The sequence below is a fragment of the Mustela putorius genome, unplaced genomic scaffold (assembly GCF_011764305.1).
Source record: "Mustela putorius furo isolate JIRA1106 unplaced genomic scaffold, ASM1176430v1.1 tig00003853_pilon_pilon_pilon, whole genome shotgun sequence".
NCBI lineage: Eukaryota > Metazoa > Chordata > Mammalia > Carnivora > Mustelidae > Mustela > Mustela putorius.
Window position 1 is genome coordinate 24,175,208 of NW_025422005.1, and position 26,255 is coordinate 24,201,462.

General features: G+C 40.8%; 1 protein-coding gene across 7 annotated transcripts in view; it reads left to right on the forward strand.

Annotated features, from left to right (window-relative positions):
* Positions 1-23,774, forward strand: part of ZBTB8A (zinc finger and BTB domain containing 8A) — a 66,341-nt gene extending 42,567 nt beyond the window's left edge. For 6 of the 7 annotated variants that reach the window (XM_045064126.1, XM_045064125.1, XM_045064123.1 and 3 more), the window contains 3 exons: positions 9,632-10,455; positions 14,146-14,315; positions 19,586-23,774. In XM_045064126.1, coding sequence (XP_044920061.1) covers positions 9,633-10,455; positions 14,146-14,315; positions 19,586-19,918 — 1,326 coding nt within the window. In that variant the 5' untranslated portion in view covers position 9,632 and the 3' untranslated portion in view covers positions 19,919-23,774. Of the gene's footprint in view, positions 1-4,295; positions 4,371-9,631; positions 10,456-14,145; positions 14,316-19,585 lie in introns of all 7 variants that reach the window. The other variant, XM_045064122.1, reaches the window with a different exon arrangement.
* The last annotated feature ends 2,481 nt before the right edge of the window (positions 23,775-26,255 follow it).

Below are 26,255 nucleotides of genomic sequence, written 5' to 3' on the forward strand. Positions count from 1 at the left end.
CTTGCTTTGTTTGGTGCATCCATCCTAAGCCAGTAACTGGCCATGGGAACGCAGTGCTCTGATTTGTCAGGTCTGGGTCCACAGGTTGGTCTCTGGAGTGATGAGTCAAGTCAGTTTCTCCCAGACCTAAGTACTAAAAGAGGTGATGGGGTGATCCTCTTAAGAAAATCTGGGGAGGGGCGCCTGGGTGGCTCAGTGAATTAAGCCTCTGCCTTCAGCTCAGGTCATAATCTCAGGGTCCTGGGATCAAGCCCCACATCTGGCTCACTGCTCAGCAGGGAGCCTGTTTCCCCCTCTCTCTCTGCCTGCCTCTCTGCCTACTTGTGATCTCTCTCTCTCTCTGTTAAATAAAGAAATAAAAAAAATATATAAATTTTTTAAAAAAAGAAAAAGAAAACCTGGGGGGTGGGGCACCTGGAGGGCTCAGTGAGTTGAGCTTCTGCCTTCGGCTCAGGTCACGATCTCAGGGTCCTGGGATCGAGCCCCACATCGGGCTCTCTGCTCAGTAGGGAGCCTGCTTCCCCCTCTCTCTCTGCCTGCTGCTCTGCCTACTTTGATCTCTCTCTCTCTCTCTGTTAAATAAATAAATAAAATCTTTAAAAAAAAACAAACCTGGGGAATAATTACCAGAAAATGGTATTGAGTGAGAAGAGGGAGGAGTCAGAATAGAATAATGAGTAAACCAAAGGGAAATTTTATAATAGCCTGGTAAACAAAAACCTCCACTGAAAGAATGAAAATAACAGCTTTTAAATAGCTACAGATTCTTCTGTTAATATAGAAATACATACTTCCCCCTTTCACCAGTTCATTTGAAATCGAGATTTTAGCTCAACTATATGAAATTACTATTTCTATTGGTCGAAACAGTTGAATATTGGCAATTTCATGCAGTTTGTATTAGTATCCTAGGGCTGCTACAACAAAGTACCTTAAACTGGTTGCTTAAAACAACTGGAATTTATTCTCTTGGTTCTGGAGACTAGAAGTCAGAAATCAAGGGGTTGGCAGGGCCATGTTCCCTTTGAAGGCTCTTGAGGAGATGGCTCCCAGCTTCTGGGGGCATTATGTTTTCTTGGCTAGTGGTTGCATGACTCCAATCTCCAGCTGTTCTTTCACAAGGCTTTTGTAATTCTGGGTCCTCTCCTCTTATAAGGACACCAGTCATTGACTACAGGACCCACCCTAGTCAAGTGACCTCATCTTAACTAATTATTTCTGCAAAGACCCTGTTTCCAAATAAGGTTACATTCTGAGATTGCAGGTAAATGTGAATTTTGAGGGGACAGTATTCAATCCATTATTAGTTCATTATTAGTTCCATTATTAGTTCAACCTCACATTTTTGGAGAATTGAAAAATTAAAACATTTTATCTTTTCAGTCTCTAGAAAAACAAAAGTAAAGACTGAATTAGAGTAATCTAGGAATGCAAAGATCATTCAGCACCCAAAAAAATGTAACATACCATTTTAACAGATTGTTGTGGGTTGCATTGTGTTCCCCCCAAAAGATACGATGAAGTGCTAACTTGCAGTACCTTACTTGGAAATAGGGTTGTTGCAAATGTAATTAGTGAAGAGGAGGTCAAATTTGAGTAGGGTGGGCCCTTAATCCAAAATGACCCATGTCCTGGGACACCTGGCTGGCTCAATCAATAGAGCATGTGACTCCTGATCTCGGGGTAATGAGCTCAAGTGCCACGTTAGCCCTAGAGCTTACTTTTTTTTTTTTTTTTTTTTTAATGGCTGTACAAGATGACTAGTGTCCTTATAAGAAGACACTATGAAGATACAAGGAGAGAGTTCCTTGTGAAGACAGAGACACACAGAGAGAAGGCAACCATATGAAGATAGAGACAAAGATTGGGGTATTGCTGCCACAAACCAAAGAATGTCTGGGGACACTAGACTCTAGGAAGAAACAAATAAGGGTTCCTCTCTGACAGGTTTCAGAGAGAGCATGGCCCTGCTGACAGCCTGATTTCAGACATCTGTCATCCAGACTGTGAGACAACAAATTTCTATTGTGTGAATTCACCCAGTTTATGGTACTTTATTACAGTAGCCCCAGGAAATAAATATACAGGTTAAGAAGAAAAAAATATAATACCAAGTAAACATTTAATAAAGTTTAGCACTCGTTTGTGATAAGTATTTTTAGAAAATTGGAAACAAAAGGATATCCATCAAACACACCTGTTTTAGACATCGTTCTTTTTTTTTTTTAAGATTTTATTTATTTATTTGACAGAGGGAAATCACAAGTAGATGGAGAGGCAGGCAGAGAGAGAGAGAGAGGGAAGCAGGCTCCCCGCTGAGCAGAGAGCCCGATGCGGGCCTCGATTCCAGGACCCTGAGATCATGACCTGAGCCAAAGGCAGCAGCTTAACCCACTGAGCCACCCAGGCGCCCCTAGACATCGTTCTTAATGGTGAAATTTTAGGAGCATTTCCATTCAGCCAATAAGCAGTAGAAATAAATCTAACAAAAATATGCAAGATCTTAATAAAGAAAATAAGGAAACATTGCTAAAGACTATGAAAGAAGGCCTAAATAAGTGGAGAACTACCCCATGTTCATGGATGGTAAGACTCACTATCATAAAGATGTGAGTTTTCCCATAAATTAATCTATAAATTAAATTCCAAAATAAATGCCTATGAAATATATTTTTTTCTCTTTTTAGTGAAACTTGATAAGGTTATCCTAATATTTATATGGAAGAAGAAAGAGGCAATCAGAATTTTTTTTAAATGTTATTTGAAGAACTAAGTGGGGGAATTCATTTTAAAGTTTGGTAATTAATAGTATGAAGTATTGATCCAGAGATAGACAAACAGACCAGCTGAACTGAACAGAAAGCTCAGAAATAGATCCATGAATTTATGTAAACTAGATGTATGACAGAGGCAGTATTACCGATTAATGGGGAAAGAATAGACTGTTCAAAAATAGTGCCAAAGGGGTGCCTGGGTGTCTCAGTGGGTTAAGTCTCTGCCTTCAGATCAGGTCATGATCCCAGGGTCCTGGGATTGAATAGAGCCCCGTGTTGGGCTCTCTGCTTGGCAGGGAGCCTGCTTCCCCCTCTCTCTCTGCCTGCCTCTCTGCCTACTTGTGATCTCTGTCAAATAAATAAATAAAATCTTTTAGAAAAATAGTGCCAGAAAAATTGGGTATCTGCATGAAAAAAATTAGAATATGATATGCAAAATAAATAGTGGATCAAAGCCCTAAAAGTGAGAAACAGAACTTTAAAAAATATCTTTATGTCCTTGAGACTAAGGAATTTCTTTTTCTTTTTCTTTTCTTTTTTTTAAGATTTTATTTATAGGGGCGCCTGATGGCTCAGTCGGTTGAGCCTCTGCCTTCGGCTCAGGTCATGATCTCAGGATTGAGCCCTGCGTTGGGCTCGCTGCTCAGCGGGGAGCCTGCTTCCCTCTCTCTCTGCCTGCCTCTCTGCCTACTTATGACCTCTCTCTCTCTGTCAAATAAATAAATAAAATCTGGGGGAAAAAAAGATTTTATTTATTTATTTGACAGAGAGAGAGCAACAGCATGAAAGGGAACACAAGCAGGGGGAATGGGAGAGGGAGAAGCAGGCTCCCCACTGAGCAGGGAGCCCAATGCGGGGCTTGATCCCAGGTCATGACCTGAGATCATGACCTGAGCTGAAGCCAGATGCTCAATGACTGAGCCACCTAGACACCCCGAGACTAAGGAATTTCTTAAACAAGTTATAGAAAACACATTAATAGATTGATAAATTGGACTGTATTTAAACTAAAAGCTTCTTTTTAATGAAAACCACAATAAACAAAGTTAAAAAAAATCAAACCATGGACTGGAGAAGATATTTGCAAAGCATATACCTGATGAGGGATTAATATGTTGGATACTTAAAGGATACCTATAAATAAATAAGAAAAAGACAAACAACCCAACTTGAAAAATAAGAAAGGATATTGTGTAGATGGCATCATTGTGACCATTCAGCACCCGCTACCAATATTCGCATCCTTTGTTGTGTGACTTCACAGTTCTTCCCACTAACAGGGAGAAGATCTTCTTCTCTTGACTTTACCTTTGGCCAAGTGATTTGCTTGAGACTGTTACAGTCGGGTAGATGTGACAGTGTACCAGTTGCAAGCCTGCACCTTAAGAGGCTTCACATATTTCCCCTTGGTCTTTTGTACTTTTGGCATCGTCATGAGAAGAAATCAGCTAGGCCAGCCAACTGTTCCCAGGAGGACGCTATGAGACCATGTAGTAACACATGGAATTGGTTGACTCCTAGGCGTGTGATTGGGCCCAGGCAAGATCATCAGAGCTCTCCTAACAAGTCCGCCCAGATCAGCCAACACACAGACTTGTGAGTTAAATAGATACTTATAAAATTATTTTTTGAGGCTAATTGTTACATAATGTTAGTTAACAGTATTGTAAGATCCATATGTACAATGGAGTATGATGCCTCCATCAGAAAGGATGAATACCCAACTTTTGTATCAACATGGATGGGACTGGAGGAGATTATGCTGAGTGAAACAAGTCAAGCAGAGAAAGTCAATTATCATATGGTTTCACTTGTGGAGCATAAGGAATAACATGGAGGACATTAGGAGAAGGAAAGGGGAAGTGAATTGGGGGAAATTGGAGGGGGAGATGAAGCATGAGAGACTGTGGACTCTGAGAAACAAACTGAGGGTTTGGAGTGGAGGGAGGGGGGTGAGTGAGCCTGGTGGTGGGTATTAAGGAGGGCATGTATGGCATGGAGCACTGGATGTGGTGCATAAACAATGAATCTTGGAACACTGAAAAAATAAGATAAAATTTAAGATGTTTAAAAAAAATGATGAGGGGCACCGGGTGGCTCAGTGGGTTAAGCCTCTGCCTTCAGATCAGGTCATGGTCCCAGGGTCCTGGGATTGAGCCCCGTATCGGGCTCTCTGTTCAGCGGGGAGTCTGCTTCCCACTCTCTCTCTCTGCCTGTCTCTCTGCCTACTTGTGATCTCTCTCTCTTTCTCTGTCAAATAAATAAATAAAATCTTAAAAAAAAAAAACAACCAACCAACATTGTAAGGAGCAAGCAGTTTACTGAATCATAGTACACATTCATTGTTCAGTCCACGCAAATAAAAGCAATGACAAACCACTGCATATTTGTAATATTGGCAAAATTAAAAAGTCTGATGATATTAAGTACTGACAGGGGCACCTGGGTGGCTCAGTGGGTTAAAGCCTCTGCCTTCAGATCAGGTCATGATCTCAGGGTCCTGGAATTGAGCCCTTCGTCGGGCTCTCTGCTCAGCTGGGAGCCTGCTTCCCTTCCTCTCTCTCTGCCTGCCTCTCTGCCTACTTGTGATCTCTGTCTCTCAAATAAGTAAATAAAAGCTTTAAAAAAAAATGTTAAGGACTGACAAAACCGAGAAGTGGTAATTGATACACACACACACACACACACACACACGAAACACAGTAATGGGAGATACACTTAAATACTAGGTGATATGGTTCTGGCTATTGAGTTGCAAGTGTAAGTCCCCTGGTGAGGCTCCAGAAAAGCTTCTTTTCCCTCTGATTAAAAAAGAAAAAAAAAAAAAAAAAGACAGGCTGGGTTGATAATTGTTTTTTGTCCTTTCCTCTTCTTCCTGCCGGGAATGTGGACATTAGGCTGGAGATGGGGCAACCATCTTGCAACATGAAGTGTTTTAATCTCATTAATGATCTTTTTTGTACATTCAATCTATTTGGTTCCTCCTCAAACCTACCTCTTCTCCCCTGCCCCCTGCCACCCCTGGTTTCTTTTCTTGTGGATAATAACAAAGCAAAAGGAGAATGGCTAACATTCATGAAGTCCTTATTACTTGTAGCTTTGAGTGCTATGTGTGCAACAGCTCATTCTATCCTCACAATAATCCTGTGAAATAAGAGCTATTTCTTGTTCCAATTTACAGATAAGGAAATGGATGCAGAGGTTAAGTAAATTACCCAGGGTCATGCAGCTATTAAGTGGTAGAGCCAGAATTCCAGATTGAGCTCCCTGGCTCTAGCGTCTATGCTCATAACTATATGCTACTCTTGGGGTGCCTGGGTGGCTCAGTTGGTTAAGCCTCTGCCTTCAGCTCAGGTCATGATCTCAGGGTCCTGGGATTGAGTCCCACATGGGGCTCTCTGCTCAGCAGGGAGTCTGCTTCTCCCTCACTCTCTGCCCATTCCCACCCCGTGTGCGGCTCGCTCTGTCAAGTAAATAAAAATATATTTAAAAAGCTACATGCTACTCTTTATATCTTTCATCGCTCTGACCTTCTTAAACATACTTAGTTTATAATCTATTAGATTTTTATTGTTTTCTAAAATTGTGGGTGTTTTGCTTCTCCTGTTTGTTCTACCTGCTGATTCTTCTTTATGAAGAGTCATTTCCTTGTATGTTTTAGCAGGTTTGATGCACATTCAGCGACACGGAGCATATATCGTGTGCTCACGGGCTGCTCCAGGAGCTGGGAATAGATAAGTAAAGCAGGCAAAGTGTCTGCTCTCGTACCTTAAATTCTAGTCGGAGAAAACGGACAGCAAACAGATAAAAGGCTAGAGAATGGGAAGGGGTGATTCTATAGGATGGTAAAGGAAAGCTCTCAGATAAGGGGACATTCCAACGGAGACCTGAAAATGTGAGAATGCGAGCTACGTGTATCCCTAGGAGCAGATTCCCAAGCAGAAGGATTGGCAGGGACAAAGGCAGCATGGCAGGAATAGGCCTTGAATGTTAGGAATGAGCAGCGGTCTTTGTGGCTGGAATGCAGTGTAGGAGGGATAGAGCACAGGAGACAATGAGGGCAGAGAGATACCTGGACCGGGCGGTGCACATCAGGCAGCGCCTTTGAGGTCATGAGAACTTTGAGGCTGGCTGGGGAGCCTCTCAAAGCTCTCTTGGTGGGTCATAAGCTCAGGGATGGTATTTAAAACTATGAGGCTAGCTGGGCTCACCTAGGGAATGGTGTAAGTAGGCAAGAGGTCTGAGCCCCGAGGCCTGGGGCATTCCAGCGGTAGGGGAGGAAAATTTTTCCTCCACCTTCTTCGTGGCTGGGTCTGGAAATTAAACTGACACAGACACATTCGCGTGAGAAACGCATACAAAATGACTCCATAGAAGTTTCGCATGACTCCAACACCTTTATCGGGAAATGAAGAGCCGAAGTATCAGTTAGGCCTGAGTATATTTTTATGCTAGGTTCCTCGACGAGTGGACAGTCACCGAGGAATATGGTAGGTGAAGGGGTGGGAGATAAATTTAGTAACCGGGGAAGCTTGGCAAAGCCTGTTTGTTCGGATTCTCTTTAGCATCCCTTTGTCTTCTGAGATAAGGAGGCTCTTTCCTCTGGGTATAAAGAGGGCACCTCTCACATGGGGGTTATTTTAGTTGCAGGGGAGAAGGGAGGGGGGTTCTGAGTGCCCTTTCTGCTTCTGCTGTTTTCTCAAACTCCTACAAAATATTCAGTACGCCAAGGTGCCATATGTTGGGGTAGCATGTCCTAAATCCCATAGCATTAGGAGGCTAGGAAGATGCAGGACCAGCCGAGGACACTGAGAAGGAGTGGCCGGCAGCCGGGGAAGAACAGGGAGCAGAGGGGTCTGGGCATCAAGTCAAGAGAGCGTTTTAGGGTGAAGACAGTGACCCCACTGCCTGCGTAAAATGAGGACAAAGATAGGACCATTGGATTTGGCATGCAAGTTACGAGTGATCTTTTTTTTTTTTTTTAACAAGTGATCTTTTTAAAAAGTGATTGTGATGGATGGGGATGGAGGCTGATCGGAAGAGAACGGGGGAAGCGAAGACAGCAAATGAAGAAGCAAACCAAAAAAGTCTTTCCGGGCTCAGTCACTGGAGGGTCCAACTTTTGATTTTGGCTCAGGTCATGATCTCAGGGTGGTGGGATCCAGCCCCATGTGGAGCTCCCTGCTCAGCGTGGCATCTGCTTGAGGTTCTCTCTCTCTCCTTCCTCCTCTGCCCCTTAGCCCTTCAATTAAAGAAATAAATAAAATCTTAAAACAAACAAACAACCTCTTTCAATGAATATTGTGTGAAGGGAGCAGAGAAATCGAGTAGTAAACTGGGGCACCTGGCTGGCTCAGTGGGTGGAGCTTGAGACTTTTGATCACAGGGTCCTGAGTTTATATATATATATATATATATATATATATATATATGAAATGAGTTGTAGCCAGGGGTGCATGTGAAATCAAGGGAGGTTTTGTTTGCTTGTTTCTTTTTTTTTTTTAAGATTTTATTTATTTATTTGACAGACAGAAATCACAAGTAGGCCAAGAGGCAGGCAGAGAGAGAGAGGAGGAAGCAGGCTCCCCGCTGAGCAGAGAGCCCGATGCGGGGCTTGATCCCAGGACCTCAGGATCATGATCTGAGCCGAAGGCAGAGGCTTTAACCCACTGAGCCACCCAGGCACCCCTGTTTGCTTGTTTCTAAGATAGGAAATAATAGACATCACAATGGTACGATATTGGAAATGATCCACTTTATAGGAAGAGGGCAACGATTTTGAGTTGCATCTAAGCAGAGATCATTTCCCACCTGGCTTGGGACCTGGGAGCACCCGTCCCAAGTGGTTGTGCATTTGCTTCCACTAAAAGCCCAGGAGCCCCACCACCCCAGGACTAATTTCCATGTTAAATTTCCACCTTGAGGTTTATCACACCAAACAGGTAGAATAAATTTGGATTCCAGAACCTCAAAAAGCACAATCTTGGGTCTGCTAGCTCACCTCGGTCCTTTTTTATTTTTTAGATTTTTATTTATTTATTTGACAGACGGAGTTCACAAGTAGGCAGAGAGGCAGACAGAAGAAGAGGGGGAAGCAGGCTCCTCGCTGAGCAGAGAGCCCGATGTGGGACTCGATCCCAGGACCCTGAGATCATGACCTGAGCCGAAAGTGGAGGCTTTAACCTAAGAAGCCACCCAGGCACCCCACACCTAGGTACTTTTTTTTTTTTTTTTTTTTAATTTCCCCAACGAAGGCCCTACAAAGACAAGCTGTGTGTGTTTCTGGGATTTATGGGCAAAGTTCACTCATCTTTCTTCATGAAGGTCGTGGTCCCTAGAGGATGCCAACTTGTTACTGATAAAAACCTGAAGCCACATTGGGGCTCTGGCTCTGCTCCTTCTCCACCACCGGCAGCTTGGGATTTCTCATTTTCTTGAAAGCCCCGCCATACATTTAGAACACTTGGGTATGTTTTAAGGCGGGGGGGGGGGGATAAATAGAGAGAGGAAGACAAGCCATAGGAGACTCTTAACAATAGAGGACAAACGGAGGGTTGATGGAGGTGGGTGGGGGATGGGCTAGCTGGGGGATGGGTATCGAGGAGGGAACGGAGCAGAAGGCCTAAATCATAGAAAATGCTTGGTATAGGTTGGTGACTGAACAAATCACTGTCCAAAAACCACACAACTCATAGTACAGTACTAAGTGATTTTCTGCATCTTGGAGACTCTATCCTCTAAGAAGAAAGTGGTTTCCGTGGAGACGAGAGGAAGGTTTCTGATGGTTATTTCGGTTGACGCTGCTGGGAAAAGCCATGTCACTTTGGTCTGGTAACCCCATGTCTTTTCCTCTCCAGAATGGAGATCTCCTCTCACCAGTCCCACCTCCTGCAGCAACTGAATGAGCAGCGCAGGCAAGACGTCTTCTGTGACTGCAGCATTCTGGTGGAAGGGAAGGTCTTCAAAGCGCATCGAAATGTATTATTTGCTAGCAGTGGTTATTTCAAAATGCTCCTTTCTCAGAATTCGAAGGAGACGAGTCAGCCCACCACAGCTACCTTTCAGGCCTTCTCCCCTGACACTTTTACGGTCATCCTGGACTTTGTCTATTCTGGCAAACTCTCTCTCACGGGTCAGAACGTCATAGAAGTGATGTCAGCCGCCAGCTTCCTTCAGATGACTGATGTCATTAGCGTATGTAAGACCTTTATTAAATCTTCACTAGACATCAGTGAGAAAGAAAAAGATCGCTATTTCAGTCTCTCCGATAAAGATGCCAATTCTAACGGTATAGAACGTTCCTCCTTTTATAGCAGCGGCTGGCAAGAAGAAAGCGGTTCTCCACACTCTCACCTGAGCGCAGATCAAGGAACAAGTGTCATAAGTGGGAAATCTTGGAGTAAGTATAATTACCATCCAGCCTCCCAAAGGAATACTCAACAGCCTTTGGCCAAGCACGAACAAAGGAAAGACTCCATTAAAAAGTCCAAACATTTGAGGCTGTCACAGCCTTCTGAAGTCGCTCATTATAAGTCCAGCAAACGAGAAGCACGAACCTCAGATTCTTCCAGCCACATTTCCCAATCTGAAGAACATGCACAGATTGATGCTCACATGGACTCCACGCCCGTTGGCTATCCGTACGGTCCAGGATCTGATGTCACATCCAGAAGCTTTCCAGGTATCCAAAAAAAAAAAAAGAAAAATCAGTCCCCTCAGTGAAGTCCTAAGGCTCCTGGGCTATACAAACCAATCCTATCTCAGCATGCCCTTACTTTGAAGTGTTACAGGCAGTTGAGCCAAGTGATTTTTTTTAAGTCATTCTCCTCTAATCAAATTTATTTCATAAAACATGAATTTAAATTTCTAATTAAAAATAGTATTGGATAGGGGCACCTGGCTGGCTCAGTTGGTAGAGCACATAACTCCTGATCATAGGGTCATGAGTTCACACCCCACATTGGGCATGGAGCTTACTTTAAAAAAAAATTTTTTTTTAAAAGAATAAATTTAATAACAGTCAAAACAATAGGGTTCTGAATTTCAAAGCCAAAGATTTTCCCAGCCTATGTCATCAGATGATTAGATTACTGTTAAGCCCCTATAGCTCTTTTTTTAAATGGTTCAATCCCTAAGATGCATATCTTCACTTTAAATTACATTTTTTTTTTCTGAGTATTTACTCAGGAGGAGCATTTTTATACAGAAAAGTTAAACAGAGCATTCATGCATATTTACAAAGGTTCACAGACCTAAGACTTTAAAAAACTGGACATCTGATTTTGAGACATAAAGACATAATTTAAAAACCACACGCAACCCTTAACATAACACTGTAATCCTGCGTGCAACAACAACCAGAAACATCTCATTTTTATAATAGTAGTAAAATGCAGAAAGACTGTGGAGGTGTTGGTTTCAGTAATCCACCCCTTACCACCAGAAGACTATAGTAGAGAACAGGAATTGGAAATGCATGTCATGGGGTGCCTGAGTGGCTCAGTGAGTTAAGCCTCTGCCTTTGGCTCAGGTCATGATCCTGGGATCCTGGGATCGAGTCCTGCAGCCGGCTCTCTGCTCAGCGGGGAGCCTGCTTCTCTCTCTCTCTCTCTCTCTCTCTGCCTGCGTCTCTGCCTAGTTGTGATCTCTGTCTGTCAAATAAATAAATAAAATCTTTTAAAAAAAAAGAAATGCATGTCATACTAGAGGGCCTAGGTGGCTTAGTCCATTAAGCAGCCAACTCAGTTTTGGCTCAAGTCGCAATCCGCAGTTGTGGGATCGAGCCCTACGTCAGACTCCATGACATCAAACTCTGTGCTCAGAGCTCAAGCTCAGTCTGCTCGAGATTCTCTCTCTCTCCTTCAGCCCCTCCCCCTGCGCTCTCTCTCTCAAAATAAGTAAATTTTTAAAAATTATGTAAAAAAATGCATGTCATATAGTTCTGCCTCAACTAATCAGGTAGCAAACTTGCTTAATAGTTTACGTGTGAATTTAAAGGAAAATTATAAGGTGAAACACCTGCAGATTATAAGATTCAGATTACATATTTAAAATTATTTTATTTTAGGAAAATTTCAAACATATACAAAAGGAAAGAGAATAGTGTAATTCATTTCCATGTACCCCTTGCCCAGTTTGTACAACTTCCTACTCACTGCCAATATTGTTTCATCCGTATCGTTACTCCTCACCCCTCCCTGTATTATTTTTTAAGCAAAGAGCAGACGTCATACGTTTTCATCTATAAATATTTCAGAATGCATCCCCAAAATGTAGTCTAAAAAAGGTGGGGTGGGGTCTCAGTGAGTTAAGCATCCGACTCTTGATTTCAGCCCAGGTCATGATCTCAGGATTGTGAGATCAAACCCCACATCCGATACCAGTGCTAGGCATGGAGCCTGCTTAAGATTCTTTCTCTCCCTCTGCTCCTCCACTTCCCTAAAAAAATACCAAAACAGAATGGGGCATGCAACTCTTGATCTCAGGGTTGTAAGTTCAAGCCCAATGTTGGGCATGTAGCCTACTTTAAAAAAATAAAATAAAGTTGTCTTTAAAAATAAATAAATAGGGGTGCCTGGGTGGCTCAGTGTGTTAAGCCTCTGCCTTCGGCTCAGGTCGTGATCTCAGGGGCCTGGGATCAAGCCCCACATCGGGCTCTCTGCTCAGCGGAGATCCTGCTTCCCCTTCTCTCTGCCTGCCTCTCTGCCTACTTGTGATCTCTCTCTGTCAAATAAATAAATAAAATCTTTAAAATAATAATAATAATAATAATTTGGGGCAGATAATATACTTTAGAACAAGAGGCAACTGTATTTTCCCATAGTACTAACCTGAAAATATGTGAAATTGTAGCCGGTCACTGAGCTTACTGAAAGTCTTGCCGAGCTCTGACCATTGACCAAAACATTAGAGCAAAAATGAGAAATCTTTGTTCCACTATAAAACAGCACAAGAGTGATCTTTTCTCTGTTTGGGTTCTGTACTTTTATAATTCTATGCAAATCTAACTTCAACAATGAACCACTGATGGGGCGCCTGGGTGGCTCAGTGGTTTAAAGCCTCTGCCTTCAGCTCGGGTCGTGATCTCAGAGTCCTGGGATCGAGCCCCACATGGAGCTCTCTGCTCAGTGGGGGGCCTGCTTCCTCCTCTTTCTCTGCCTGCCTCTCTGCCTCCTTGTGATCTCTGTCTGTCAAATAAATAAAACCTTTAAAAACAACAACAACAACAAAAAACAAAACAATGAACCACTGAATTTAATGGCTATTAAATTGATGAAGTTTGCTTCCAAACAAATATCTTGAGTACATGAGTTTTATTTTATTTATTTTTTTCAAGTTTATATAAATATATATATATATTTTACTAATCTCTGCACCCAACGTATGGCTCAAATCCACACCGCCTAGATCCAGAATCACATGCTCCAATGACTGAGCCAGCCAGCCAGGCGCCCCTTGAATACATGAGTTTTAAAATAAAACATTAAATAGCCTTGACAGTTTTTCCCCTTTAAAAATGTTACAAGTGTACAGAAAGTAGAGGCAAGGAGATAAAAATATGTCAATAAAACACATCACTTAAAAGCTATAATATGAAATACTTTGAGGTTGTACCTCCACTTCTTTTGCTTTTGTTTTTGTCTTTTTTGTTTTTTAATCTCTAGTTTTAAAGTCCAGCTCTCCCTTTTTACATTTCAAATCCAGTGACTCCACAACGCAGAATGAGAGGATAGCGCAAGAGTGTAAATTTACCCCAACGTTGTACATCTCTCAAATGCTCACGTTACCGTTCTGGACTCAGGGGTGCATGGACAATGGAGTCTTTTTTTTTTTTTTTAAGATTATTTGTTTATTTATTTGACAGTGATCACAAAGTAGGCAGAGAGGCAGGCAGAGAGAGAGGGAGGGAAGCAGGCTGCTTGCTGAGCAGAGAGCCCGATGTGGAGCTTGATCCCAGGACCCTGAGATCATGACCTGAGCCAAAGGCAGAGGCTTAACCCATGAGCCACCCAGGCGTCCCTGGACAATGGAGTCTTTTTTTTTTTTTTTTCTCAAAGATTTTATTTATTTATTTGACAGACAGAGATCACAAATAGGCAGAGAGGCAGGAAGAAGCAGGCTCCCCGCTAAGCAGAGAGCCCGATGTGGGGCTTGATCCCAGTACCCTGAGATCATGACCTGAGCCGAAGGCAGAGGCTCTAAACCACTGAGCCACCCAGGTGCCCCTGGACAATGGAGTCTTGATGACATCTCTTCCTTCTCCTTTCCTCCTGCCTTTGCAAGACTCACCAACTCCTTTGGGATTCTTGATATTAGATTGGAACTGTTGTGGTGAACTTTCCAGTGATTTAATCAAACTGTCTCCTGACAGATGATCTGCCCCGGATGCGGTTCAAGTGTCCCTACTGCACCCACGTGGTGAAGCGGAAGGCAGACCTCAAGCGCCATCTTCGCTGCCATACAGGGGAAAGACCCTACCCTTGTCAAGCCTGTGGGAAGAGATTTAGCAGGCTGGACCACCTCAGTAGCCATTTCCGCACAGTACGTACAGGACTTTTCCTCATTTTACTTCTTAAGAAACGTGCACAATCACCTGCTTTCGGATCATCTTAATTTACTGAGGGAAATCTTTTCCTACAACTGTGCTCTGTTGGAAATGTTTCCAACCTAATGGTTTCACTTTGCACATAATGCCTCATTTAATATATATTTTCATTCTCCTTTGAGACCGTGAAGTAGGAGATACTCTTTTGAATATCCATTTTGTTTTCTAAAATTTTTTTAAGGGTTTTATTTATTTGACAGATGGAGATCATAAGTAGGCAGGGAAGCAGGCAGAGAGAGAGGAGGAAGCAGGCTCCCTGCTGAGCAGAGAGCCCGATGCAGGGCTGGATCCCAGGACCCTGGGATCATGACCCGAGCCGAAGGCAGAGGCTTTAACCCACTGCGCCACCAAGGCACCTCTGTATAAATTTTTATTAATTTTTTTAAAGTATCCATTTTAGTTCATTTAAAATCGAGTATGTTTTTATGTACCGGTCTCATCCAGAGCCAGAGACGATGTAAACTAAAGATATCTGGATCTCCAGGTCAGAATGACCACTGCGTGTGGTGATTCTTCGTGTCCTGGTGGTTCTCTGATGCTTACCTGGTAGGATCTCGGTCCGTTTCTGCTGTCCATCCTCTGTCCCCTGTGCCCCTTTCGAGTCTCTATCTGTAGTCTCCTCAAGGAAGGGAGCAAGGTGGGCAGTAGAGCCACATCCACTCGGACTGGACTGTCAACAGTTAGGAAAATCTCAGCAAATTTGCTGTTCAGTGCTCTGGCGGGCTACTAAGGCAAGGACGTTGGAATTACTCCACTGTTCATCTTGTGGCAAGAATGTTTTCTGAAATCTGTGTTCTATTATGCTTCTATTCCCTTTGTATCAGCCCCTTTTAACTTCAAAGGACAATGGGTCACTGAGGGTGATTTCTTCATGCATTGCTCTGGACTTAATTATTTAGCAAATACAGACGGAGCACCCATGTGCCAGCCCCTTTTTTTCAGCGCTAGGTCTCCAGCAGTGGGCAAAACAGACAAAATCTCTGCCTTCCAACATCTGGGTGGCTCAGTCTGTTAAGTGTCTGCCTTTGGCTTGGGTCATGATCCCAGGGTCCTAGGATGGAGCCCCGCATCAGGCTCCCTGCTCCCTCTCCCCATTGCTTGTGCTTTCTGTCCCTCTCTCTCTCTCTCTCTTAAATGAATAAATAAAATCTTTAAGCAAATCTGTGGCTTCATTAACCTTATGAAGCTAGGATTTTTTTAATTAAAAATTACAAAAGCAATGAATGTGCATTTTTAAAAGTAAAAATAAGAAAATAAAAATATTTTTACCACCAGACACTACCATTCCCCCCCCCTTTTTTTTTAAAGATTTTATTTCTTTATTTATCAGAGAGAGAGAGAGTACAACCAGGGGGAGCAGCAGGCAGACGGAGAAGCAGGGCTCTCTGCTGAGCAAGGAACCCGACGCGGGACTTGATCCCAAATCTCTGGGATCATGACTTGAACCGAAGGCAGATGCTTAACACACTGAGCCACCCAGGCATTTTCAGATACTACCATTCTTAAGACAGTATCGCATGCTTATAGATGGTTTTTTGTTTTTGTTTTTACCAAATTAGATCATACTGTTTGTGCCTGCTATCTTTATGAACAAGCTCTACCTTTCCATCTCAGTGGAAATTTTATCTAACATCCAGTTCAATTTCAAACCTCCCTGTAATCCCCCAATACCTTTTAGAGCTTGTTTGTCCAAACCAGTACCCAGTGAAGGATCCTGTACTACATCTCATTAAGTCCCTTAAATATGTTTTTAAGAGAGCATAGTCCTCCCTGCCCCCCTTTTCATTTCCATAACACTGACTTGCTGAAGATGCAGAGATAATTAACCTACCTCTCGATTTCTCTGCTTGCTTTAATAGGTGTCATTTAGCTTGTTCCTCTGTCCCCCTGCATTTTCTATAAACTGTATGTTTTATCTAAAGACTTAATGGAGGGACGCCTAGGTGGCTGAGTCGGTTAAGTGTCTCCCTTCAGCTCGGGTGATGATCTCAGGGTCCTGCTGGGATTGAGCCCCTTGTCCAGCCCCTCAATGGGCTCCCTTCTCAGTGGGGAGTCTCCTTCTTCTTCCTCTGCCCCTCCCCCTGCTCACACACATTCTTTCTTTTTCAAATAAATAAATAAAATCTTTAAAAATAAATAAATAGGGACGCCTGGGTGGCTTAGTGGGTTAGGCCTCTGTCTTCGGCTCAGGTTATGATCTCAAGGTCCTGGGATTGAGCCCCGCATTGGGCTCTAGCCCCGCATTGGGCTCTCTGCTCAACAGGGAGCCTGCTTCTCCTTCTCTCTCTGCCTGCCTCTGCCTACTTGTGATCTCTGTCTGTCAAATAAATAAATAAAATCTTTAAAAAAATAAAAATTTAAAAAAATTAAAAGTTAAAATAAATAAAGGCTTAATGGATTCAAGGTAAATACTTTCAGCTACACTTACACATCTATACACAGCTATACTTACACATCAGGGGTAAAATTATTTCACTCATAATATGTCACATTAAGAGACACAATATCTGGTGGACCCATCATTCATATTGTTAATGGTTGGTCATTAAAGTTAGGATAATGAGACTGTGATCCCACCATTTTTCAGTTAAAGGTGCCACCTTGTGATTAGAAAGGAATCTGTGTGGAGCTGTTTTGGCATTATGCTACTATCCATTTCCCTATCAACCATTCATTTCATGGTATTAATATCAGTTGATAAACTATGTCCAAGTAAAAACTATTTTACTTGGGTTGTAGAATGATTTACTCATTTTATCATTTCTTCTACCTTATTAGCTAGAATTCTATAAAGTAAAACTTTTCTTCATCACCTGGGACTATTCAGTTACTTTGAAATACAGTTACTACAGGAGAAACAGGATAAATATTTAATTCTTTCCCTTTAATTATCAATTTTCAAGTAAAGAGTTGATTTAGTAGCAGTTTCAAATGGCAATATGAATATTTTCTGTTGTTTTTTTTTTTTTAATAGCAAATGGTCTCATGAATTCTCATTCGTTCATTGTGTTTGGACCTACGACAATTATTATTCTTTTTGATACTCAAATTTTCGGTTTTGTCCAGTGAGGACAACTTGAAACTATTTCTTGCATCCCTTTGTCATAACTCCGGTAAATATTCAAGATGGCCTTATTCTCTGGCCCTCAAATTTCCCTAGGCTCACCTTGTATTTTCCCTGGAAAATACGAGTCGCAAACCTGGAATCAGCCATTTCTCAAAAAATGAGAATGGGGAGTAAAATTAGAAACCAAACTTTGGATACCTGGAGTGGTCACTACTCATCGTTACTAAGGGGTCATTCCTCTTAGATTATTTCAGTGGATAGAGCTAGAAGATTTTTAAATAGTGGGTTTGTGATGATATTTTCAATTTTTTTTTTTGTATTTTCAAGTTTAACATTATAGTGTTTCACTTAATTTCTTTGACTTAGTAACTGTATTGGAATTGAGGGGGTGGGGGATAAATACAAATCTGCCAGAACTTTCTAAGAAAACACCACCACATAGAATACTCATAATATTACTATCTCGGCAACAATAAGGGCACATTCAAGTTGTGTAGTTTTGATATTTACTGATTAATATCTCAACATTTAAGCAGAAAATAATAACTATACTATATTTTCTTAGATATTTTACCAGACTGCATTAGTTTTCTTGTTTTTTTTCTTTTCGCTATTTGTGTTTAGTGGCCTACTTCCATATTGTTCTAATTTTATCTAAATGAATATGCCATAAATAGTAATTCAACAGTATAAAATTAATTGTAATGGTTTTTGAGTAGAACCCATAATCTGCTCCTGACAGCTGTTTAAAAAGTTATTAGTAACTGTAATTATGTAGTTATTCATCAGTTACAAATTTTTCCCAAAGCATTTCACACATAGTAACTCATTTGGTCCTCACGACCTGAGTTGTATTCTCATTAGTAAGTGGAAGTATGCAGAGATAGTATTAGGCTGATACATGACAGAAGTACCACAGTTGTTGTTATGACCAGTTTCCATTTTGATTGACAGCCTTCCATTCTGTTTGGGTGGTGTCCATATCTTACTAGTTGTTAAATATTTTGCCTATCGAGGTGACTGGGGGCTTATGGGTCACCTCTGTGGCTTAGTCATTGAGCGTCTGCCTTTGGCTCAGGTCATGATCCCAGGGTCCTCTGATTGAGCCCCACATTGGTCTCCCTGCTGGGCGGGCAGCCTGCTTCTCCCTCTCCCACTCCCCTTGCTTGTGTTCCTGCTCTCGCTGTGTGTGTCTCTCTCTCTCAAAAAAAAAAAAAAAAACCTTTAAATAAATAAATAAATATTTTGCCTGTTACCCTGGAAGCAGGTTTATATTGTTTTCAATTACTTGCTTCGAAATACATGGCTAGTAAATGACAAAAGCAGGGCTAGAGCCTAAACCTCCCTGTTTTTACTTTAGTTCTCTTTATACAGGATCTTTCATTAATAGAAGTGGCAAGTAATCCTTCTATCCAAAAATAGATTCTGATGGGGAACCTGGGTGGCTCAGTCGATTAAGTGTCTGCCTCAGGCTAAGGTCATGATCCCAGAGTCCTGGGATCAAGTCCCACATAGGTCTCCCCGCTCAGCAGAGAGCCTGCTACTCCCTCTCCCTGTGCCTGCCACTCTGCCTACTTGTGCACTCTCTCTCTCTCTCTCTCTGTGTCAAATAAATAAATGAATAATCTTAAAAAAAAAAACTCAAAAATAGGTTCTGATAAACAAATTTGGGACAATAGATTTTTCTTTCTCTAGCTGGTAGCAACAAGTTAACATGAAATGAGGTTTCTCCCTTGCCAGAATAAAGGTATATAAAGTCCTTAGAATAGTACATGTGATATATTTAGTGTTTGCAATTATTATTTTTCTGGGACGGTGTCCCTTGTTACCTCAGATATCAAAATACTGTTGGATTAAAGGATAGGTGAGATTATTAAGCATGTTTTATTAAACATGACAATGTTATATCCATCATATAGAGAAAGGTGGTGGGTTTTATTTTGTTGTATTTTGAGAAAGGGGGTGTTTTATTTGTGATGTCAATTTATCACCAAAACCTGTGGTCTTTTTCTAATAATTAGATGTAAATTTAATATTAGTGCTTGGCTTTGGACATCTTAAGTTTGTAAACTGGAACCTAGATATACTGTTCTGCTTTCGAAAACCCCTTTTTTTAGAACTATTTCAATCTCTACACAGATTCACCAGGCATGCAAATTAATCTGCAGGAAATGCAAACGCCACGTGACTGATCTAACAGGGCAAGTGGTCCAGGAAGGAACCAGGCGCTACAGACTCTGTAATGAGTGCCTCGCTGAGGTGGGCATAGACCGCCTCCCCATTGATCTGGACGCCGAACAGCATCTTATGTCCCCATCAGATGGAGATAAAGATTCCAGATGGCACTTGAGTGAAGACGAGAACAGATCGTACGTGGAGATCGTAGAGGATGGGTCTGCCGATCTGGTCATACAACAGGTTGACGATAGTGAAGAAGAAGAAGAGAAGGAAATAAAGCCCAACATTAGGTAGCTAACGTGCAAACCAACAGAGCTGGCATGTCTGCAACTTACGCTGACTTCCTGTATCTCTCTCTTTCCGTGGTCAGAGTCTGGCTCACAAAGGCATCAGACTGACATTAAGGTGATGGCCTAATAGAACTTGCATGCTTTCTGAACAGGTCATGGTACCCATTCTGAACTTTGTTGCCCTAAAATGTGTTGCTGCACTGGAAAGAAAGACCCAGCTTGAGTTGGCATGATGGATGAACAATTAATCCTCTTCCTTTTATTACAGAGATACATTTTTTCTTTTAATATTGAAAGATCTACTTAGCAAACTTTTCTCAAAGAAAATATTTTAAATAAATTTACCACAAGCAAACTTTATATAAGAGAATTTCAAGGTGTTTCAAAAACACAAACTCTACCAATATTGAATTTTCACAGGGAACCAAGGAAGAGCACATTTAAGGGTCTGGCACCCTTACCTGGCTGAATTATAAGTCTTTCTATTAATTTCAGATCTAATTTAATTTCAGATCTAAAACAACCTTTCAGTATCCCAATATCCTAGATATTGTTTTAGGAGTATGGCAGACGACAAATCTAAAATGTGTGAAACCGTTCATAGTTGAACTTTTTGTCATTAAGGTAAAGATGACTCTTGTGTAGTCATATCGTTTAAAAACAAAAACCTAAAATAGAGGAAGACCAGAGATTACATACGGACATCATCTTCTAAAGCAGGAAACAAATACTGCCTGAAAGTTAAGGTGGTTTGTGAAGATCTGTCAGTATAATTCTCCTCCTCTCTAAAGGAAAACGAGCAAACAAACAAACAAACAACAAAAAAAAATGATGAGCAAGAAAATTAGAGGTTACAAGTTCTTAAGAGTAATTTCTAACATTTATTGTTCTGCTATATTATTTCTAAAGTGCTCTCTCACACATTTTCTCACTTAATCAGCAAGGGAGATATTACTGTCTCTAATTTACAAGTGAGGAGATTAATCAGAAAGTTGAAGTGGTGGGACTGGTGATTCAGGTCTTGATTTTAAACAGCCTTCTTTCAACTGTCCCCATATTGTCTCCTGAAATGGTGAAAAATTGAAGTCAAACCTCACCAATCTGCAGTAATCAGAAAAAAAGCCTATTAGAATTAGAAAGCACGAAAGAAGAACTTAATAAGCTTCAAGAACACATAATAACTTGGATTAGAGTTATCTAAGAGTGTTCACTGATGTCCCTCCAGTGTCCACTGACATGTTTTTAATGTCAAGTTATTTATATGTACATGTTATATATAACACTCTTTGAACAAGTTATTTCTTACATGCTTTAAGCATTTTTCTTATCTTGTTTATATCATTTTTCAAAACAAACTTTCCTCCTAGGACATAAAGTTGTGTTTAAACCCCACCCCTGTAAGGGGTGCCTGGCTGCAACTGTTGATCTTGGGAGTTGTTAAGTTTGAACCCAGTTTGGGTGTAGAGATTACCTAAAAACAAAAAACAAAACAAAACAAAACAAAAAAACTTTAAAATAAAATAAACTCCTCCCCTTTATGAATTATGAAACATTCTAAAAGTACAGTTCAATCAGAGAAGCATTATTTTAGTTCTGAAGTTAAAATCTGAATCCTGGAAAAACTGACTTACTGAAGGTTGCTTCAGATTATTACACTTAAGCTTGATATAATTTAATTTTGATAGAGGCTCCATGTATTATATTTCTAAATGTCATGATGTCCCTCAAAATGATATTTTCCATTTTATTTTTTCTCTTAATTACTGATTGTCCTTGATACTGACTGGAGGGCTAAAATGGTTAATTTCTAAAACCTTTCTTACAAATAGATGAGTAACCATTTGTTTTTGTCTTATGGTACTTAATGCTGAGTGAGACCTTTCCAAGATTCCCCTGATGGTAAATTTCCAGTTGCTTCAGGACTGGATGGCATGCACCGAGTTCACTGTTCTCCCAACATGACTGGTCCCAAATCAGGAGTCTTCACAATTAAGTTGAATCCAAATGAGGGAGGGAAGCACTTGTCATTCCTTAATCTCACCAGATGGTAACATCTTTTAAAATTGTTATCTAATGTTTAGTCCTTGGAGCCAATAGGAAAAATGAGTGATTGGAGCTTTATTCATGAGAATGAAGTAGTGCATGTATTATGCTCTAACGCACTTTAGTCTGTGATCTAAATGTTCTCTTAACGCTTCTGCATGCAAACATCAGCATGGATGTCAGCCAAGTCCACGGAACACACTGCCACCAGCACCTGTACAGCCTTACCTGAAATAATGCTTTCTCATTGTTTATAACAAGCATCAAGCTCTCCCACAAAACAGCTATCAAGTTCATCAGACTAGACAGCGTATCTGTTCTACCATTTTAGTATCATAAAAGAAGAACATTTGTGACATTTGTAAGCTGTAAATAATAACTCCAGTTATCATATCATATGTATCTAAGACATTAGAGACCGATTCTTTCCTAGAGTGAGACTGTCCATTAATGGTTTCTGCGAAAACAAAATTCTTTGGCTTTTAAATGTGGGAAAATGTTACATGGGGGTATAATCTGTTAATATAAGTTTTATTTATGCCAAGGATTTTTTTTTAATATTAGCAAAATAGTGAGAGTTCATTAGAACAAAGTTTGCTCTTACAGTAATGCTGCTTATCAGCTTCTGAACGCCCTTCTAACCCTGGTCCTCAAAAGTGTGTGGTGATGGAAAGAAGTTTTGCAAAATAAAACAATATTGCAATCGTGCCTAGCAGCTGCAGAAAAAAAAAAAAAAGAACAAGATCACTGTTTGAAGAGGTTTCTTTTGCCCAAGAAACCCTTTCTTCAAAAGAATGGTTTCAGGGAGAAGCTCACCATTTAAGGGAGAATCTCTAAAATCAGAGCTACTCTAGTTATAGCTTCCAATGAGCTTCACCAGACACCTCTGCAGAGCTCAGGAAGGCAGCACTGAAAACCTTGGAACCGGGGAGCTTTTTGAATTCCCTTTGAGCACTGGGCTCTCAATTCATTACCTCTATCACTGTGCTTACAACCTGGTAATCAGAGGGTCTCCTAGAGGAACAGATCACATCCGTAGTCTATACAATGATCATTCTATAGTTATCTCGTCTCAAGACTTTTTCAAAAAACATATTTTTCAACAATGTATTTTTGAGTAATGGAATCAAAACATAGTAACTGCTTTTATGCTACCAAGTTACTGCTTAATTGATGACAAAAGTTTAGTGTGTCACTTAGTTCAGAGCTCAGAACTGAATTCATCAGAGTTATTTTGCAAAATCATGCTAAGATACATTGAAATTTCCACTCATATTGGATATATATATATATATATATCCTAAATTAATTAATACTGTGGAAATTTAATACTATGAAAAATCACTAAAAGCAATATAGTATAAGATGTATTTAACTGGGAAGGGTGATAATTAGGTACTGGAGGACCAAACTTTAGATTATAAATGGAAAGTTCTATGTTATTTTATATTAGAGTGGACCAGTATTACTATTTATCATTTATATAGCATTTTATATTTGCAAAGTATTTAATAATTTTTATGTTATTCTTTACATATCTATGAAATAGGACAGTTATCTCACATGACAGGTAAAGAAACTGAGGCACAGAATGGTAAAGCAACCTCTCTAAGGCAACCCAGTGAAATAATGGCAAATATAGGGATTAGGATGGTCAGATTTTCTGAATCCTAGAGTATCAACTGAATTCACTGAGGTGTGTTGTGTGTTACCCTATTTTATAAGATGCCTTTATACAAATAATAGTCAATTGTCTTCAAGTTGACGTCATTGTATGTGGATAAATCCTATACAGAATAAATATTATGTAAAGGATATGACTTTAGTTATAAGAGTTTTAATGAAAAACTTCAGGTTATCACAGAAACAGCACTATTTAGCCAGCGGCTTTATATAATGTGAAGTATAATTAATGTTTTATTTTGATGTAGGAGTTCCTTAACTATTCATGCTAATAGAGCCATGAATAGACCAGAAAAGTGAAATCCACAGAGGATCTATCAACTTCACCTTCTACATGTTAGTCTTTTCCCAGAATTTGTATTCATGCCAACAATAGGTCAAATATATTAATAAGCAATAAACCACACACCAGAGAAGCCAGCGGCCTCTTAATTTTCATGGCTTTTTCATACTGAAATAGCATGATATACACTTTTCTCCATCCCCCCCCCCCACCCGTTTCAAAAGCCATTGGAAACTTACCACCTTTAGATTGGAAACCAGTGACCAAGGTAATGCCAGTCACCTCTACCTTTGGTCTTGACTAGATCATTTGAAAACATTATTAAAGGGAATACAACTTATAAAGGACATCTAAGAATTTATTATACTTTGCTTTGCTCCTTCAGATTTCTAGATGCATGAATTCTTTATATAGTTCCTTGATTTTTCCTAGTGGGAAAATCTTTTAATTCCTTGTTGATATGATTTACAACTGCTTAGTTTCTTCATTAGAGAGTAACTTATTTTCATTCAGAGGAAACTGGAACATTTCTGCCCAGACCATAGTTCTCAGCCTTGGCTGCACATTAGAATCACTTGTGCAGCTCTTAAAAATACAGATGCCTTGGGGTGCCTGGGTGCTCAGTTGGTTGGGTGGCTGCCTTAGCCTGGGTCATGATCCCAGAGTCCTAGTATGGCTCCCCTGGTCAGGCTCCCTGCCCAGTGGGTGAGTCTGCTTCCCCTTCTCCCTCTGCCCCTCCCCCTTCTCATGTTCACTTCTCTATAAAATAAATAGAAATACAGATGCCTAGGCAAATCACAATCTTTGGCAGATGGGGCCTGGATGAAGTATTTTTTAAAAACCTTCCCAATGTCTTTTGTGCAAAACACGTCCTCTCTTCAAGGCTTCCCTCTGTCTTCCTCATACAGATGCTATGAGGGGCATTCAGACCATTTGACCTTCCAGTTTACTGGTCCTCAACCTTAGGAACATATTAATTTTTGTGAAATGTCAAGATACTGTATATGTTCCCTTATTTAAAGTTTTTATTGGGATAAATAATGACACTAAATTATTGGGTAGTCTTAAATAACCCATTTTTACTTTGGGTTGCATTTTGATTTTACTTGATTATGGGTATTGCATCCTGGGAATTCACACAGAACTTCACATTACTAAGACCTGCCTCAGGAATAGGTGGCTGAAATATTATATCCTGAAATTCTACAAGCTTTAATGTTTCCTTTGTTTTTAAAGAAGGAACCAGAACACACTCTAAGCACTATGGAACTTCATTGCCACACATTCGAATTCCATCTATGAATTGAGTTAAATCATTTGTTTAAAGATTTTATTTATTTTATTTGACAGAGATCACAAGTAGGCAGAGAGGCAGGCAGAGAGAGAGGGAGGAGGAAGCAGGCTCCCTGCTGAGCAGAGAGCCCCATGCTGGCTGGATCTCAGGACCCTGGGATCACCACCTGAGCCGAAGGCAGAGGCTTTAACCCACTGAGCCACCCAGGCGCCCCTAAATCATTTTTTATTCAAGTTAAATGTATATGGGAGAGGTAGGACTCCATACTAAGATGTATTATTTAAAGAAGGCGGAGGACAAATTTGGAAATAAAAGTAAATTTCTTCCTTCCAAGTTTTGCCATTAATTTTTTTTTTTTTTTTTTAATAAAGTGCCTTTGAGTAGAGTACCATCCTCATTCCCACCTTCAAGGTTGGGCTTGCAATTCAAACAGGATAGGCCTACCCCTTCGGCAGCATTGTACACACACAACCATTCCCCAGCTTAGTCTACAAAAAAGTTTCACCCAGTAGCAAAGTGGCACTTTTCTTGCATAGTTCAAAAAGACTAAATTCTGAAATTAAATATAAATAGATAATGTGCTTTTGTTGGGTATTTGAGTTGACTTAAAACTTTTTTTTTTTTTATCTCTGGAGGAAAAAAAATCCAAGAGGAACACAGCAGTGGAAAGCCGCGCCTCTGAGCGCCGGCACTTAGACGCTCCAGTATTATCTCCCCGCCCCCACACAGTCATCCGCGCCATTTATTTGAGCTCAGGTGGGTGACCCATATGGCTTTCTATCTTCTTTTCAGGAAAGACTACAGGTAGCAGTGAGTAGTAGGAACCTCCCTTTTCCTTTTCAGTCCTTGTCCCCCCCCAAAACTACTGTTTCTGTGGGCGCCTGGGTGGCTCAGTGGGTTGAGCCTCTGCCTTCAGCTCAGGCCATGATCTCTGGGTCCTGGGATCGAGCCCCGCATTGGGCTCTCTGCTCAGTGTGGAGCCTGCTTCCCCCTCCCTGCCTGTCTCTCTGCCTACTTGTGATCGCTTTCTGTCAAATA